Source organism: Sceloporus occidentalis, unplaced genomic scaffold (assembly GCF_023333645.1).
Source record: "Sceloporus occidentalis isolate IW3139 unplaced genomic scaffold, rSceOcc1.0.p SCAF_155, whole genome shotgun sequence".
NCBI classification, from domain to species: Eukaryota; Metazoa; Chordata; class Lepidosauria; order Squamata; family Phrynosomatidae; genus Sceloporus; species Sceloporus occidentalis.
The window spans coordinates 2,179,531-2,194,151 of record NW_028317135.1 but is presented as its reverse complement, the minus strand read 5'-3'; the positions used below and the strand labels follow the sequence as shown (position 1 = coordinate 2,194,151).

The 14,621-nt window shown below is 54.0% G+C and overlaps 1 protein-coding gene across 1 annotated transcript in view; it reads right to left on the bottom strand.

The window, feature by feature from the left end:
- The window catches only part of LOC149280531 (sodium channel modifier 1-like), a 57,530-nt gene extending 43,220 nt beyond the window's left edge, over positions 1–14,310 (bottom strand). The window contains exons 1-2 of the mRNA XM_089500503.1: positions 14,260–14,310; positions 12,901–12,971 (exon numbers count right to left, since the gene is read on the bottom strand). Coding sequence (XP_089356629.1) covers positions 12,901–12,971; positions 14,260–14,310 — 122 coding nt within the window. The remainder of the gene's footprint in view (positions 1–12,900; positions 12,972–14,259) is intronic.
- Positions 14,311–14,621: the final 311 nt, after the last annotated feature.

Genomic DNA, 14,621 nt, shown 5'->3' with positions numbered 1-14,621 from the left:
AGACACACGCAGAAACTGTCGCCAGACACACGCAGAAACTGTCGCCAGACACACGCAGAAACTGTCGCCAGACACACGCACCCCAACACGCAGAAACTGTCGCCAGACACGCAGAAACTGTCGCCAGAGACACGCACCCCAACACGCAGAAACTGTCGCCAGAGACACGCACCCCAACACGCAGAAACTGTCGCCAGAGACACGCACCCCAACACGCAGAAACTGTCGCCAGACACACACACCCCAACACGCAGAAACTGTCGCCAGACACACGCACCCCAACACGCAGAAACTGTCGCCAGAGACACGCACCCCAACACGCAGAAACTGTCGCCAGACACACGCACCCCAACACACAGAAACTGTCGCCAGACACACGCAGAAACTGTCGCCAGAGACACGCACCCCAACACGCAGAAACTGTCGCCAGAGACACGCACCCCAACACGCAGAAACTGTCGCCAGAGACACGCACCCCAACACGCAGAAACTGTCGCCAGACACACGCACCCCAACACGCAGAAACTGTCGCCAGACACACGCAGAAACTGTCGCCAGACACACGCAGAAACTGTCGCCAGACACACGCAGAAACTGTCGCCAGACACACGCACCCCAACACGCAGAAACTGTCGCCAGACACACGCACCCCAACACGCAGAAACTGTCGCCAGACACACGCAGAAACTGTCGCCAGAGACACGCACCCCAACACGCAGAAACTGTCGCCAGAGACACGCACCCCAACACGCAGAAACTGTCGCCAGACACACGCAGAAACTGTCGCCAGACACACGCAGAAACTGTCGCCAGACACACGCAGAAACTGTCGCCAGACACACGCAGAAACTGTCGCCAGACACACGCAGAAACTGTCGCCAGACACACGCACCCCAACACGCAGAAACTGTCGCCAGACACACGCACCCCAACACGCAGAAACTGTCGCCAGACACGCACCCCAACACGCAGAAACTGTCGCCAGACACACGCAGAAACTGTCGCCAGACACACGCACCCCAACACGCAGAAACTGTCGCCAGAGACACGCACCCCAACACGCAGAAACTGTCGCCAGACACACGCACCCCAACACGCAGAAACTGTCGCCAGACACACGCACCCCAACACGCAGAAACTGTCGCCAGACACACGCAGAAACTGTCACCAGACACACGCAGAAACTGTCGCCAGACACACGCAGAAACTGTCGCCAGACACACGCACCCCAACACGCAGAAACTGTCGCCAGACACGCAGAAACTGTCGCCAGAGACACGCACCCCAACACGCAGAAACTGTCGCCAGACACACGCACCCCAACACGCAGAAACTGTCGCCAGACACGCAGAAACTGTCGCCAGACACACGCAGAAACTGTCGCCAGACACACGCACCCCAACACGCAGAAACTGTCGCCAGAGACACGCACCCCAACACGCAGAAACTGTCGCCAGACACACGCACCCCAACACGCAGAAACTGTCGCCAGAGACACGCACCCCAACACGCAGAAACTGTCGCCAGACACACGCACCCCAACACGCAGAAACTGTCGCCAGAGACACGCACCCCAACACGCAGAAACTGTCGCCAGACACACGCACCCCAACACGCAGAAACTGTCGCCAGACACACGCACCCCAACACGCAGAAACTGTCGCCAGACACACACACCCCAACACGCAGAAACTGTCGCCAGAGACACGCACCCCAACACGCACAAACTGTCGCCAGAGACACGCACCCCAACACGCAGAAACTGTCGCCAGAGACACGCACCCCAACACGCAGAAACTGTCGCCAGAGACACGCACCCCAACACGCAGAAACTGTCGCCAGAGACACGCACCCCAACACGCAGAAACTGTCGCCAGACACACGCACCCCAACACGCAGAAACTGTCGCCAGAGACACGCACCCCAACACGCAGAAACTGTCGCCAGACACACGCACCCCAACACGCAGAAACTGTCGCCAGAGACACGCACCCCAACACGCAGAAACTGTCGCCAGAGACACGCACCCCAACACGCAGAAACTGTCGCCAGACACACGCAGAAACTGTCGCCAGACACACGCAGAAACTGTCGCCAGACACACGCACCCCAACACGCAGAAACTGTCGCCAGACACGCAGAAACTGTCGCCAGAGACACGCACCCCAACACGCAGAAACTGTCGCCAGAGACACGCACCCCAACACGCAGAAACTGTCGCCAGAGACACGCACCCCAACACGCAGAAACTGTCGCCAGACACACGCACCCCAACACGCAGAAACTGTCGCCAGAGACACGCACCCCAACACGCACAAACTGTCGCCAGACACACGCACCCCAACACGCAGAAACTGTCGCCAGAGACACGCACCCCAACACGCAGAAACTGTCGCCAGACACACGCACCCCAACACGCAGAAACTGTCGCCAGACACACGCAGAAACTGTCGCCAGACACACGCACCCCAACACGCAGAAACTGTCGCCAGAGACACGCACCCCAACACGCAGAAACTGTCGCCAGACACGCACCCCAACACGCAGAAACTGTCGCCAGACACACGCACCCCAACACGCAGAAACTGTCGCCAGACACACGCAGAAACTGTCGCCAGACACACGCACCCCAACACGCAGAAACTGTCGCCAGAGACACGCACCCCAACACGCAGAAACTGTCGCCAGACACACGCACCCCAACACGCAGAAACTGTCGCCAGAGACACGCACCCCAACACGCAGAAACTGTCGCCAGACACACGCACCCCAACACGCAGAAACTGTCGCCAGAGACACGCACCCCAACACGCAGAAACTGTCGCCAGACACACGCACCCCAACACGCAGAAACTGTCGCCAGACACACGCACCCCAACACGCAGAAACTGTCGCCAGACACACGCACCCCAACACGCAGAAACTGTCGCCAGAGACACGCACCCCAACACGCACAAACTGTCGCCAGAGACACGCACCCCAACACGCAGAAACTGTCGCCAGAGACACGCACCCCAACACGCAGAAACTGTCGCCAGAGACACGCACCCCAACACGCAGAAACTGTCGCCAGAGACACGCACCCCAACACGCAGAAACTGTCGCCAGACACACGCACCCCAACACGCAGAAACTGTCGCCAGAGACACGCACCCCAACACGCAGAAACTGTCGCCAGACACACGCACCCCAACACGCAGAAACTGTCGCCAGAGACACGCACCCCAACACGCAGAAACTGTCGCCAGAGACACGCACCCCAACACGCAGAAACTGTCGCCAGACACACGCAGAAACTGTCGCCAGACACACGCAGAAACTGTCGCCAGACACACGCACCCCAACACGCAGAAACTGTCGCCAGACACGCAGAAACTGTCGCCAGAGACACGCACCCCAACACGCAGAAACTGTCGCCAGAGACACGCACCCCAACACGCAGAAACTGTCGCCAGAGACACGCACCCCAACACGCAGAAACTGTCGCCAGACACACGCACCCCAACACGCAGAAACTGTCGCCAGAGACACGCACCCCAACACGCACAAACTGTCGCCAGACACACGCACCCCAACACGCAGAAACTGTCGCCAGAGACACGCACCCCAACACGCAGAAACTGTCGCCAGAGACACGCACCCCAACACGCAGAAACTGTCGCCAGACACACGCACCCCAACACGCAGAAACTGTCGCCAGAGACACGCACCCCAACACGCAGAAACTGTCGCCAGACACGCACCCCAACACGCAGAAACTGTCGCCAGACACACGCACCCCAACACGCAGAAACTGTCGCCAGACACACGCACCCCAACACGCAGAAACTGTCGCCAGAGACACGCACCCCAACACGCAGAAACTGTCGCCAGAGACACGCACCCCAACACGCAGAAACTGTCGCCAGACACACGCACCCCAACACGCAGAAACTGTCGCCAGACACACGCAGAAACTGTCGCCACACACACGCAGAAACTGTCGCCAGACACGCAGAAACTGTCGCCAGAGACACGCACCCCAACACGCAGAAACTGTCGCCAGAGACACGCACCCCAACACGCAGAAACTGTCGCCAGACACACGCACCCCAACACGCAGAAACTGTCGCCAGACACACGCACCCCAACACGCAGAAACTGTCGCCAGACACACGCACCCCAACACGCAGAAACTGTCGCCAGAGACACGCACCCCAACACGCACAAACTGTCGCCAGAGACACGCACCCCAACACGCAGAAACTGTCGCCAGAGACACGCACCCCAACACGCAGAAACTGTCGCCAGACACACGCACCCCAACACGCAGAAACTGTCGCCAGAGACACGCACCCCAACACGCAGAAACTGTCGCCAGACACACGCACCCCAACACGCAGAAACTGTCACCAGACACACGCAGAAACTGTCGCCAGACACACGCACCCCAACACGCAGAAACTGTCGCCAGAGACACGCACCCCAACACGCAGAAACTGTCGCCAGACACACGCACCCCAACACGCAGAAACTGTCGCCAGAGACACGCACCCCAACACGCAGAAACTGTCGCCAGACACACGCACCCCAACACGCAGAAACTGTCGCCAGAGACACGCACCCCAACACGCAGAAACTGTCGCCAGAGACACGCACCCCAACACGCAGAAACTGTCGCCAGACACACGCAGAAACTGTCGCCAGACACGCAGAAACTGTCGCCAGACACACGCACCCCAACACGCAGAAACTGTCGCCAGAGACACGCACCCCAACACGCAGAAACTGTCGCCAGAGACACGCACCCCAACACGCAGAAACTGTCGCCAGACACACGCAGAAACTGTCGCCAGACACACGCAGAAACTGTCGCCAGACACACGCACCCCAACACGCAGAAACTGTCGCCAGAGACACGCACCCCAACACGCAGAAACTGTCGCCAGAGACACGCACCCCAACACGCAGAAACTGTCGCCAGAGACACGCACCCCAACACGCAGAAACTGTCGCCACACGCACCCCAACACGCAGAAACTGTCGCCAGACACACGCACCCCAACACGCAGAAACTGTCGCCAGAGACACGCACCCCAACACGCAGAAACTGTCGCCAGACACACGCACCCCAACACACAGAAACTGTCGCCAGACACACGCAGAAACTGTCGCCAGAGACACGCACCCCAACACGCAGAAACTGTCGCCAGAGACACGCACCCCAACACGCAGAAACTGTCGCCAGAGACACGCACCCCAACACGCAGAAACTGTCGCCAGACACACGCACCCCAACACGCAGAAACTGTCGCCAGACACACGCAGAAACTGTCGCCAGACACACGCAGAAACTGTCGCCAGACACACGCAGAAACTGTCGCCAGACACACGCACCCCAACACGCAGAAACTGTCGCCAGACACACGCACCCCAACACGCAGAAACTGTCGCCAGACACACGCACCCCAACACGCAGAAACTGTCGCCAGACACACGCAGAAACTGTCGCCAGACACACGCAGAAACTGTCGCCAGACACACGCACCCCAACACGCAGAAACTGTCGCCAGAGACACGCACCCCAACACGCAGAAACTGTCGCCAGACACACGCACCCCAACACGCAGAAACTGTCGCCAGACACACGCACCCCAACACGCAGAAACTGTCGCCAGACACACGCAGAAACTGTCGCCAGACACACGCACCCCAACACGCAGAAACTGTCGCCAGAGACACGCACCCCAACACGCAGAAACTGTCGCCAGACACACGCACCCCAACACGCAGAAACTGTCGCCAGAGACACGCACCCCAACACGCAGAAACTGTCGCCAGACACACGCACCCCAACACGCAGAAACTGTCGCCAGAGACACGCACCCCAACACGCAGAAACTGTCGCCAGAGACACGCACCCCAACACGCAGAAACTGTCGCCAGACACACGCAGAAACTGTCGCCAGACACACGCACCCCAACACGCAGAAACTGTCGCCAGAGACACGCACCCCAACACGCAGAAACTGTCGCCAGACACACGCACCCCAACACGCAGAAACTGTCGCCAGACACACGCACCCCAACACGCAGAAACTGTCGCTAGACACACGCAGAAACTGTCGCCAGACACACGCAGAAACTGTCGCCAGACACACGCAGAAACTGTCGCCAGACACACGCAGAAACTGTCGCCAGACACACGCAGAAACTGTCGCCAGACACACGCAGAAACTGTCGCCAGACACACGCAGAAACTGTCGCCAGACACACGCACCCCAACACGCAGAAACTGTCGCCAGACACACGCACCCCAACACGCAGAAACTGTCGCCAGACACACGCACCCCAACACGCAGAAACTGTCGCCAGACACACGCACCCCAACACGCAGAAACTGTCGCCAGACACGCACCCCAACACGCAGAAACTGTCGCCAGAGACACGCACCCCAACACGCAGAAACTGTCGCCAGACACACGCACCCCAACACGCAGAAACTGTCGCCAGACACACGCACCCCAACACGCAGAAACTGTCGCCAGAGACACGCACCCCAACACGCAGAAACTGTCGCCAGACACACGCACCCCAACACGCAGAAACTGTCGCCAGACACACGCAGAAACTGTCGCCAGACACACGCACCCCAACACGCAGAAACTGTCGCCAGAGACACGCACCCTAACACGCAGAAACTGTCGCCAGACACACGCAGAAACTGTCGCCAGACACACGCAGAAACTGTCGCCAGACACACGCAGAAACTGTCGCCAGACACACGCAGAAACTGTCGCCAGACACACGCAGAAACTGTCGCCAGACACACGCAGAAACTGTCGCCAGACACACGCACCCCAACACGCAGAAACTGTCGCCAGAGACACGCACCCCAACACGCAGAAACTGTCGCCAGACACACGCACCCCAACACGCAGAAACTGTCGCCAGAGACACGCACCCCAACACGCAGAAACTGTCGCCAGACACACGCACCCCAACACGCAGAAACTGTCGCCAGACACACGCAGAAACTGTCGCCAGACACGCACCCCAACACGCAGAAACTGTCGCCAGACACACGCACCCCAACACGCAGAAACTGTCGCCAGACACGCACCCCAACACGCAGAAACTGTCGCCAGAGACACGCACCCCAACACGCAGAAACTGTCGCCAGAGACACGCACCCCAACACGCAGAAACTGTCGCCAGAGACACGCACCCCAACACGCAGAAACTGTCGCCAGAGACACGCACCCCAACACGCAGAAACTGTCGCCAGACACACGCACCCCAACACGCAGAAACTGTCGCCAGACACACGCACCCCAACACGCAGAAACTGTCGCCAGACACGCACCCCAACACGCAGAAACTGTCGCCAGAGACACGCACCCCAACACGCAGAAACTGTCGCCAGAGACACGCACCCCAACACGCAGAAACTGTCGCCAGAGACACGCACCCCAACACGCAGAAACTGTCGCCAGAGACACGCACCCCAACACGCAGAAACTGTCGCCAGACACACGCACCCCAACACGCAGAAACTGTCGCCAGACACACGCACCCCAACACGCAGAAACTGTCGCCAGACACGCACCCCAACACGCAGAAACTGTCGCCAGAGACACGCACCCCAACACGCAGAAACTGTCGCCAGAGACACGCACCCCAACACGCAGAAACTGTCGCCAGAGACACGCACCCCAACACGCAGAAACTGTCGCCAGACACACGCAGAAACTGTCGCCAGACACACGCACCCCAACACGCAGAAACTGTCGCCAGAGACACGCACCCCAACACGCAGAAACTGTCGCCAGAGACACGCACCCCAACACGCAGAAACTGTCGCCAGACACACGCACCCCAACACGCAGAAACTGTCGCCAGACACACGCAGAAACTGTCGCCAGACACACGCACCCCAACACGCAGAAACTGTCGCCAGAGACACGCACCCCAACACGCAGAAACTGTCGCCAGACACACGCACCCCAACACGCAGAAACTGTCGCCAGACACACGCACCCCAACACGCAGAAACTGTCGCCAGACACACGCAGAAACTGTCGCCAGACACGCACCCCAACACGCAGAAACTGTCGCCAGAGACACGCACCCCAACACGCAGAAACTGTCGCCAGACACACGCACCCCAACACGCAGAAACTGTCGCCAGAGACACGCACCCCAACACGCAGAAACTGTCGCCAGACACACGCACCCCAACACGCAGAAACTGTCGCCAGACACACGCACCCCAACACACCAAAAAGTCACCAACCTCTGATAGCACCTCTCACTTTTACTAGGATTTGGCTTACACTTTCGGTTTTAGGCAACAGGTGTAATCGTAGAAGAGTCTTTAATAACAAAGATTTTATCTTAGGAAGCCCAGGAGCGCGCCAACTCCAGAAGCCCAGAATGGTTAATGGGTAGTTTAGGGTTAGTTTAGAGGCAGTTAGGGTTGATGTGGTGTTTAGGGTTCATTTACATGCAGTTATGGTTAATGGGGTCTTCAGAACTAATTTAAGGGCAGTTATGGTTGATGGGGTCTTAAAGGTTAATTTAATACAGAGGGTTAATTGAATTTAAAGAGGTTAACTTAAGGTGTAGTTAGACGTAAAAGGGGGGCACACTAAGGGCAATCTAACTCCTGTGGGCACTGAAGATTAACCCTGTACTTATTTTTAAAAGTGCCAGTGAGCTCTGAACCTATGAGGGCACTGTGGGATATCAGGGGGTATAAGACATATGTGGGGAGGTCAGTGTGGCATATCTAGGAGGCAGTGTGGCATATCTGGGCTCAGATGTGCATAACTGGGGGGGCAGATCGGGAAATAAAAAGAAATGCATTTTATCAAAGTTTTTTTTTATTCTACCGTTTGGTTTTAACATCCTGTTTATTAAATTATCTAAACAAGTGAAAATTTTACATTTTTTTTTATACAATTAATCGAAAAACTGTTCGGCCAACTAATCAATTATGAAAATAATAGTTAGCTGCAGCCCTAGTTCTGTGTACTTTGAGAACTTGCATCTGTTATAGTAACTGTTTAGAATAAAAGTTGTTCTTGTTTTACTACACAAATTGTGGTCTGACTGATCCATGAGTAGCAGAAGTGTGACTGGGGGACTCGTCAGCACGTAACAGAGGTACCCCAGCCTTGTTACATGCACACAGACTATTAGACTCACACATACACACAGGCTACAGCGCTAGACACACATACACACACAGAGCCGGCCCTAAACAAATATACACAATCTCCAGCGCTAGACATGCGCGCACACACCAGCACGCAGAAACCGAAGCTAGACAGACTGTTAGAATATTGGTTTTGCCTATTTTGTCTCATTAATATCACTATCACATATGCAAAATAAATGACGCTATCAATTATTGTAGGACCACATCCACAATATTAACCCCTTTACGACAAAGCCCATACATGTACGGGCTCAAAATGTATTGTTTTCAATGGGTTTTGGGACCGCCCTTTTTCCTTAAGGGGTTAATACAAACAGAAACCCTATATTTTATCTCTGATCCCAAATCCTTTCACATCACACCAAAACATAATTTAAATGAGATATGTTATCATTCCCACGGTGATCAAATACTTACCGTAAAAACACAATTGATAAATATCTATATTAGTCATGCAGTGCATAATATAAAACATAAAAATTATCTTTAACACATGTCAAAACGAATCAAATGCAAAATACAGTATATTGTCAGTGAGTTATCAAATATGAATTATTACTTTATGAATCTAACAAAAAAAGCAACAGGTGAAAAAGCACATGGCATAAACATTTTAGCTTGATCAATTATCACCTTAAATAAATGGCATTTATTATCAAACCCATTCATTTCCAAAAAAATAATCAGGGGGGTAACGAAAATATCACTCTCTCTCTATTAGTCGTACTAATATGACAATTAATATAATTTAATAGCTACTGGATATTAGTGAATTTTTTTATTCACTAATGCATTATAGATGCAAATAATGTCAAACTTCATCTACAGGTAAAAATACCTTTTCATTATTGTCATTATCACGGGTTATAAGCTGCAGTCTCACAAGCCGTCATATACAATAACGCCATATACTATTTCCCTGAAGAAGGGAATTCTATATTGAAGTCGACAAAATTCACCTCTATTCGGGATAATAAAACCACTGTATTTACCACCACTTGTTGCTGTGGTCCAACTGGTCCTTCAGGTTCAGTGGAAAAAGGAATAACTTTATAAAAGTTATGTTACAAACTAAGTAATTCTGAGAGTACAACACGGTGCCAGCATCTTGTGATGTTCCAAAATTCATATTGTTTGGGGTAAATTTGTATCGGTGAATCATTGAGTCCCTAAATTATTTAAGACATTAAATTTTAAAAACCGGGCTTATTATCATATTCTCTACCCATTGACTGAAATTCTCCAAACACAACCATGGGTTTTACCCATTATAATTAGGACTTCTTATATTTGTACCGTTGGATTTCCTTCATTTACCTCTAATAGACACTCCGGTCTAAGAAATGAGGCCATTACATATACGTTGGAATTTATCCTCGGCCACCCATATCTCTAGATGTTACCTCCTAGGTAGTAATTAAGGGGGGGGGGGGGGTCGGGTCTTACAATGTATCCTCCATTCCTAGAAATACGCAGCTTAGACTCCTTATCCGTCTCATGGAAGATAAGACTAATTAGTTAATATTTGCTGAAGCAGCTATATTCATAAACACTTCTTTGTTCTCACTGATAGAGAGAACAAGGCAAAAAAAACATTATGATTAAGGAAAACAAAACGGTTCTGACTCCATTTTATGTTCATATAAAATACACAAATATACAAGAATACCCGTTTTCCAGCCTAAAATATCTGACAACACACACCAACACACAGAAACCGATGCTACACACACACCACACACGGCCCACGCGCCAAGCACGCGCCAAACACGGCCCACGCGCCAGGCACGCGCCCCCGGCCCATGCGCCAAGCACGGCCCACGCGCGCACGGCCCATGCGCCAAGCACGCGCGCACGGCCCATGCGCCAAGCACGCGCGCACGGCCCATGCGCCAAGCACGCGCCCCCGGCCCATGCGCCAAGCACGCGCCCCCGGCCCATGCGCCAAGCACGCGCCCCCGGCCCATGCGCCAAGCACGCGCCCCCGGCCCATGCGCCAAGCACGCGCCCCCGGCCCATGCGCCAAGCACGCGCCCCCGGCCCATGCGCCAAGCACGCGCCCCCGGCCCATGCGCCAAGCACGCGCCCCCGGCCCATGCGCCAAGCACGGCCCATGCGCCAGGCACGGCCCATGCGCCAGGCACGGCCCATGCGCCAGGCACGGCCCATGCGCCAGGCACGGCCCATGCGCCAAGCACGGCCCATGCGCCAAGCACGGCCCATGCGCCAAGCACGGCCCATGCGCCAAGCACGGCCCATGCGCCAAGCACGGCCCATGCGCCAAGCACGGCCCATGCGCCAAGCACGGCCCATGCGCCAAGCACGCGCCCCCGGCCCATGCGCCAAGCACGCGCCCCCGGCCCATGCGCCAAGCACGCGCCCCCGGCCCATGCGCCAAGCACGCGCCCCCGGCCCATGCGCCAAGCACGCGCCCCCGGCCCATGCGCCAAGCACGCGCCCCCGGCCCATGCGCCAAGCACGCGCCCCCGGCCCATGCGCCAAGCACGCGCCCCCGGCCCTTGCGCCAAGCACGCGCCCCCGGCCCTTGCGCCAAGCACGCGCCCCCGGCCCATGCGCCAAGCACGCGCCCCCGGCCCATGCGCCAAGCACGCGCCCCCGGCCCATGCGCCAAGCACGCGCCCATGCGCCAAGCACGCGCCCCCGGCCCACGCGCCAAGCACGCGCCCCCGGCCCAGGCGCCCCCGGCCCACGCACCAGGCACGCGCCCCCAGCCCACACGCACAGACTCCACCATTAAACACACACTTACGTACACAGACTCTGGAGCCAGACTGTTATAAAGTTGCAGACATGATTCTGGAAATCCTTTGTAACTCTTTATTAACAGTTTAGAAGATTTGTAGCGGTAACATAGTAACCATCAAGAAATCACCAGTTTCTGCTCCACCGGCGTCCTTCCAACCGTCACTCACTCTACACATCCTTAACCAACACCCTCGCGTCACGTGACCTCAAAACCTTTTCCACGTGCCTGACATCACAGCTATGATAAAGAGATATATAATGAGAGCAGCAAATCACACAGCACCAGAGCGAGCGAGAACACATCCCACGGACTCTGACGCCACGCGCACACAGACACGCACACAACCACACGCACGCACGCAACCACACGCACGCACGCAACCACACGCACGCACGCAACCACACGCACGCACGCACGCACGCAACCACACGCACGCACACAACCACACGCACGCACGCAACCACACGCACGCACGCAACCACAAACGAACTCTGGTGCTAGCCACGCATGCAAGGAAAATAAAAAAAGATTCCAAAGCAGGCTTAAGATGCATCATTCCTGTTAATAACAGTGAGAGACCACACATAACAAACACTTGATTTACGTTTTATTTCAAATTCCAAGTTAAAAAGTGGTAAATTCTTACATGACACAAAGAAAAAGAAAAAGCCCTCCCACATCCATTACAACAACTAGATGTAGCGTAGCTAGCGTTTCTACCTGCTGCTATACGGCGCCCAACCCCAACGTCCAAAAAGTCTCACCGGCCCCAGGCGTGCGCTAAAAAGAAAACAGACCGACATGCTAAAGAATATTAACCCTTTCCCAGCCCCTAACGCTCCCAAATGGCAGGACAGGAGGCACTGCGTGTTTCTAGAAGACTCCATGATATATTGGTAACGCATTCTATTACACTACGGACACCACGTACCTTCCATTCGTTAGCAGCAAAGCCTCGTCTTCCGGTATAAAACTAGCCAGGAGATCCGAGACCCTCCTTTTCTGTGTAAGAAAAATAGGAATTAGACAAATGCATTTTATTAAATGGTCTCATCGCCATAGCGACCCATGGAAGAATCCTTTTTAAAACTATAATATAATGACATTCGGCGCCTCCAAAGCATAGATTTAGGCGAATTCCAAGCGGCCCGGGTATGGGAGCAGCGCACGTGTTCATTATACCGCATCACGACTGGGATTTATTCCACTCCCAGGACTACCGACGGGCAACTAGGAATTACGCTAATATTAGGCGGAGAAAAAAACCCAGTAATAACGCTTTGGTTTCGGCATAAACATATAGGCGCAGATATATTTAAGAATTACTCCTGGGTTTGAAAACACCACATATTTCATAGTATGACAGGTTTTTTAAAAAAAAGGCACCCCATCTACGTGCACTTTTGAAAAAAATACTTACGTTGACATTTTTTTGATTTATTTATTTTATTTTAACTTAAATCTACGGATTTGCAATAAAACCTCCTCAACTCTAGCCATTTAAAAAAACACAAATAGAACTTATCCCATTAATGCACAACAGTATTTTGTTTTTTTCTTTTTCAAATATAACTCCACAAATGAGACATTTTAGGGCCAACATAGCTTTTTTTTTTTTTAACAAAAATTAAAAAAAATATATTAAAAAAAACAAATAAAAAGAAACGCTGCCAGCCCAGACGCAAACTCGATACTTTTGAGCATTTGTCATTAGTTTATTTTTCTTTTGAAAATTGGAGCAGGTAAGCAAAGCAAGTTTGGCGACTCTTATCTAATTATTAGTTTGCTTACCCAGCAGCTGACTGCTTCGGGGCGCTTTGACGTTGTGGGGGGCAGAGCGATACACAGCCGTATAACGCGACCCCAATATTTATACCACGGGTGGGGTTTAAATGCTATTCGCCGGGCATGCGCTGAATTCTCTCCTTAACATATCAGTCATTATTAGTACTGCAACAAACCCCGGAACCTGAATGCTTGCGGCTCTTGCGCTTTTTAGGTTGCGCTCCCCACTCTGTATACATATAACGACCCCCCAGGCCGCTGCATTGTGCCATACGTCCTGCTTTAGAATGGCTATAGCCGCCGTTGTTGTTCACAACCATTACATTTATATGGCGCCCGCGTTGTCCGTAGCGCTTTATTTTATCATATAGCTTGCTCCAAACGACATCATGACAGGGTCCCGGTTTAACGCCACCTGTGTAAAAGTACCAAACCCGGCTAGTAGCGGTGTCTCGCCGGGCCTCCAGCAGCCTCGCTTGCCCCAAGGTAGTGTTTGCGCCCTCACCTTCAGCACATTAAGTTGGCTCTTGTCATCTCCATCCCGTTTAAACGCCATCCTCGTTCTCGCACATTCAACCCCACTTCCAGAACAGGCCGCAGAGGCTCATGGAAGGCGTTAAATATCGGACGACTTCCGTTGACACGCCTAAATACACTCGGCGCAGGGGCGTGTCCCGGAGGATGTCGGGAAATGTAGTTTTCCAGGCTAGTTCGGCGCAGCAAGCAGTAGAACTACAAGTCCCGGGACTCCATGCTGCTGTCCCTGGCCTGCAGCTGGTGACACAGGCTTTGCGCAGACCAGAGCTGGGTAACTGGCTCAAAGTCGGGGCGCTAGACAAGTGACTTGATGACAAGTGACAACATGGT